We start from the raw sequence: 4,322 nt of genomic DNA on the forward strand, positions 1-4,322 counted from the left end.
AAAGCTGTCGCGCTCTGCGGCCCCCGCCACGTCGTCCTCACACTCTTCCCCATCCTCCTGCTGCACGGTGGTCGCTGCCCTCAAGGCTTCCGCCGCCGCGTCCCACTCGGCCACCCAGGCCTCGTCGGCCGCGTGCTGAGCCGCATCAAACTGCGCGTCATGCAGCCGCCGCGCGACGCTGCGCATCCAGGGGCTGCTTAAGCATTGCCTCATCGTCCAGCGCTCGTCTGGGTTGAGGTGCAGCAGCCCCCGGATCACCTCCTGTGCCCCGGCCGGGATGGCGGGGTGCAGGTAGAGCTCGGGCGCGGCGGTGATGGCGGCGTAAGCCTGCTTGAGCCGCGGGTCAGAGCCCCAGCCTGCGCTGCCAGATGAAGCGGTGGAGCCGCTGTCGCTGCTGTCGCCGCCGCCGCTGCTGGAGCTCCCAAACAGCTGCAGATACCAGTGGCGGGCGCCGCCAGAGGGCGCCGCCGCAGGNTTCGTCGGCTGCGCAGGCGTCGCCCGAGCTGCAGCTTTGCTGGGGCGCGGCGACGCTGGCGGCGAGCTGCGACGAGGAGCAGGGACGGGCCAAGGAGGCAGAGGCCGCCGTCTGCTGGGACGAGGGCGCTGACTGCTGGACGCTGCTGACGGCCCCGCCCGCCCCGCAAAGCTGCGTAACCTCCAAACGAGCTTCGTCGTCATCTGACGCGCCACCCACGGCGGCGGCCGCCGGGCCGGTCGCAGGCGTGGCGGCGGATGCGCGCATGGGCGCGGCATCTGTCAGGGCCGCGGGCCCCACGCCCCCCACTGCACCCGCCGCCGTTGCCGCCGCCGCCGTCGTCGCCGCATCACCAGCGGCGGCGGCAGCGGCGTCCGATGGCGCCGCGTCGCAGTCTGGCGCGTATGGCGGCACGCCTGTGAACATTTCGTAGATCATGACGCCCANCGGCCCAGCAGTCGGTGCTGGGGGCCGAGGGGTAGTGCGCGATGTCGTGCGCCGCGTCCCCGCAGCAGGCGGGCAGGTGCGGGGCGCCCCCGAGGTACGCGAGCACCTCTGGCGGCAGGTACTCGTAGGTGCCCCCCTCCAAGGGGTGCGCAATGAGGCGGTCCACGGTGCCTTGGTGGCGGGGCTCGACGGGGCGCACCTGGCGGGTGCACTGCAGCAGGCCGGCGTCGATCAGGGTCACTTGGCCTGACCCCGCGTGCCTGCAAACGTTGTCAGGCTTGATGTCGCGGTGCACGACACCCTGAGGAGTTTGGGGGAGGGGGGATGATGGAGGAGAGGGTGATGGGTGAGGAGGGGTGACAGGTGAAGAGGGGTGACGAGTGACGAGGGGTTACAAGGGGAGACAAGGGTGACGGGTATTGAGAGCAGGCCTCAGAGTGTGAGGAGTTGTGAGGGCAGCAAGGGCCCGAGGGCGAGCAGAAAAAAATAAAGAGTACTGTACGCCCCACGAGGGGGGCAGCAATAGGTTGGGGCGCGGCAGACTGCGGACCGGCAACAACACCACGCAGCCGGCCACTTTTGGTTTAGCAGCCATCACCAACGCATTCACTCACACGCACGCGACTGAGCAACGCCACGCGAGCGTCGCCACCCACCATGGTGTGGCACCGGTGCAGCGCCTTGACCAGCTGCAGGGCGTCCCCCGGGACCGCCGCCATGCGGCCGGCCATCCCCAGCCCGGCCCACGACGCAGCCGGGTCCATGGCGGCCAGCCCGCCGGGGCCCAGGGCGCGGCGGCTGGCGGGGTACCACTGGGTGAGGCTGGGGCCCGCGAAGGGGTAGGTCAGCGTGATGACATCATCGTTCACCTCGCAGCCCAGCAGCATCTGCAGCTGCATGCCGCGGCACTGCCTGGGGGTCAGCAGGTACGTGAAGACATCCACCTCCCGCTGCACCTGGGACGACGCGCGTGGTTTGGGGAGGGAAGTGGAGGGGCAGGGAAGCGGGGTCAGCGAGGTGTGGGTGTGATGCGCTGTCGGCGGCGACGCAATGTGAAAGCGGCAGTGCTGCGATGGGTGCAATGCGCGCTGGGGAAACGGCCACGTCGGCAGCCCTGGCGCGACCGCGAGGCAGAGCCATACGTGCACGATGGCGCAGCTCCCCTCGACGTGTCACTACTTGCAGCGCCCAAAACGGGGCTGGCCCCACCCTGATGCGCGGTTGGCGCATGGGCCCTTGCCTGCCTGCGCCCGTGGCTGCTGTCGCCGCTGCCAGACATTCACCCGGCGCCCGGGCCGCACCTGTTGGCTCCACCCGGGCTCCAACCGCAGGTCCTCGCACCGGATGATCTTGCGCACCAGCGGCGCACATGTCTCCCACCCGTCGGTGGACATGCTGATCAGCTCCACCTGGGCGGCGGGAAAAGGGGCCGGTGAGCAGTCAGGGGATACGTGGGCAGGCCGGGGCGGGAGGCCGCACGGCCGAGACAGGGCACACGCTGCTGCCTCTTGGCCCGCACCAACCCACGCCTGCTTGCTGTCAATCACCCGGCGGGAGCAGCGCCACGCGGCGATGGACGCTGCATAGCTTGTGCCGCGCGGTCTCACCTTCTGCTTCGCGCGCTCGCCGTCTGTGGCCCGCTTGACGTGAAGCAGCGCCTTCAGCTCGAACTCTTCGCTCCTGCAGCAGAGGGGGCGGCGGCGGCAAGCCAGGGGCGCCATCAGGTGACATGCAACAAGGCGCGAGGGGTGCGCCGCGTCAGCAGAGCGCCGCATGCAGAACACATCCGCCCGCTGGAAGGTGCGCGGCACCCAAGCGCGCACGGGCGCAGCCTGACAGCCGCTCACAGGTTGGGATGAGCTAGTATACCGCGGTATGCTAGCACCTTGGGCTGCTCATTAGGCCCCGTGGGGGCGTCGGCCTCAGCCTCTGTCATCGTCGAGGAAACGTGGACGAATGTGCGCGATCAAAGAGTGCAAGAGAGCTGTAAGTGCATGTTGAACAACGTGCAAAGTGGTCGGGAAGCACGTAAGGTCGATGATCCCTGAAAATCCCCCTTGACTCGCTGCCCGAAAGGCAAGCGGACGTGCGCAGGCCGAGACCCCCGAAATTAATACATTTGAATCAAAACACAGGCTTTCAAAATACATACACACACCTTGACCCAGCAGCCCGCTCATACCTTGCGGACGGGTAGACTGCACCACGGAGAGACCTGCGCAAACGTACCTGTGCAACGATGCAGAGGATGTCGTGTAACACATTCAATACCTTCAGCGTGCTGGAGCACCTACCCCAGGACGACCCCTGCGCTGCGCCCGGCAAGACTGCCGCTGGTGCTGCTCTGCTGCCGCAAGGGCGTGCAGGCGGTGCGCTTGCTGGGGGCGCGAAGCATGCCCCCCTGATCCATGGGCAGCCAGGAAACAAGGCGGCGCGGCTGAGGGAGAAGGGAGCGCCGCCAGCACGCAGCGCAGGTGCAATCGCGGCGCGCGCCACACCAGATGCTGCGCCCCACCTGCCGCGCCCCACCGCCGCGCAGGCGGCGGCGGCGGCGGTGGCGACGGCGGCGCCGCCCAACGCCTACTCGCGGCAGCAGCGCGCCGCGCAAACGCGCTGCCACGGCCCTGCTCCCATGGGCGAGGCCGCACGCGGCACGGGCGCCAGGCGCGAGGTGGCCGCGCCCCTCCGCGCGCCACTCCCTGTGAGGACGCCGCAGGCGCAGGCAGGCGCGAGGCAACGGGTGGCTTGTTCCAGGTCCAAACGGTGAGCAATTTATTTGCAACGAGGGGCCACTGCAGCGGCGCATGCAGGAGTTCCACCAAAGCTGACGTCCTAGATCCCAGGTGCTGCTGCTCCCTACAAACGCACCTCCAAGATCTCGACCCTCCATGTCACCTGCTTGGACATTCCACTCCCACCAGGCCGCACCACCGTCGCGGCTCCCGCACCGCCCCGGCATCCCGTGGAGTTCGTTGGCGACACCGACGCCTCGCGCACAGCGCTGCCAATGGCAGCATACGTGGTCTACCCCGCGCCGCCAACGAAGCTAGCGGCAGCCCCCCGTGCGGCCCCGCCAGCCAGCAAGCCGGCTCACAAGACGGCGGCGGCGGCGGCGCGGCGAGGAGGAGCCGACGGCGACACCAAGGCGCGCGCCGATGGCAGCCGGGTCCGCAAGCCAAAGTGCTTCGCGTGCCTCGAGCGCACCCCACAGCAGGTGTTCTCCTGCAGTTGCGCCAACATGTGCCGCGAGTGCGGCGAGGCCTGGATGCACGCGTGCATGAAGAAACACCTGCCGCTCACATGCGGCTGGTGCCGCAGGGAGGTGACGCCCAACCTTGCCCTGCACCACGGTTGACGACATGACAGAGATACCGCTCACCAGAGCCCCGCTCTGCTCTGT

General features: G+C 68.8%; 2 protein-coding genes across 2 annotated transcripts; one reads left to right on the plus strand and one right to left on the minus strand.

The window, feature by feature from the left end:
• Window positions 1-157: 157 nt before the first annotated feature.
• On the minus strand, window positions 158-2,858 carry MNEG_14515 (hypothetical protein; the record flags this gene model as incomplete). The annotated part of the gene is made up of 7 exons (XM_014037012.1): window positions 158-178; window positions 259-429; window positions 1,122-1,223; window positions 1,537-1,878; window positions 2,224-2,331; window positions 2,530-2,602; window positions 2,770-2,858. 7 exons carry the CDS (start codon window positions 2,856-2,858, stop codon window positions 158-160), a joined length of 906 nt encoding a protein of 301 aa, XP_013892466.1.
• A 303-nt stretch (window positions 2,859-3,161) lies between these two features.
• On the plus strand, window positions 3,162-3,623 carry MNEG_14516 (hypothetical protein; the record flags this gene model as incomplete). The annotated part of the gene is made up of 1 exon (XM_014037013.1): window positions 3,162-3,623. A coding segment is annotated over one exon (462 nt), but the record flags the coding sequence as incomplete, so codon positions are not given.
• Window positions 3,624-4,322: the final 699 nt, after the last annotated feature.

This window comes from Monoraphidium neglectum (genome assembly GCF_000611645.1).
Source record: "Monoraphidium neglectum strain SAG 48.87 unplaced genomic scaffold scaffold04547, whole genome shotgun sequence".
Taxonomy (NCBI): domain Eukaryota; kingdom Viridiplantae; phylum Chlorophyta; class Chlorophyceae; order Sphaeropleales; family Selenastraceae; genus Monoraphidium; species Monoraphidium neglectum.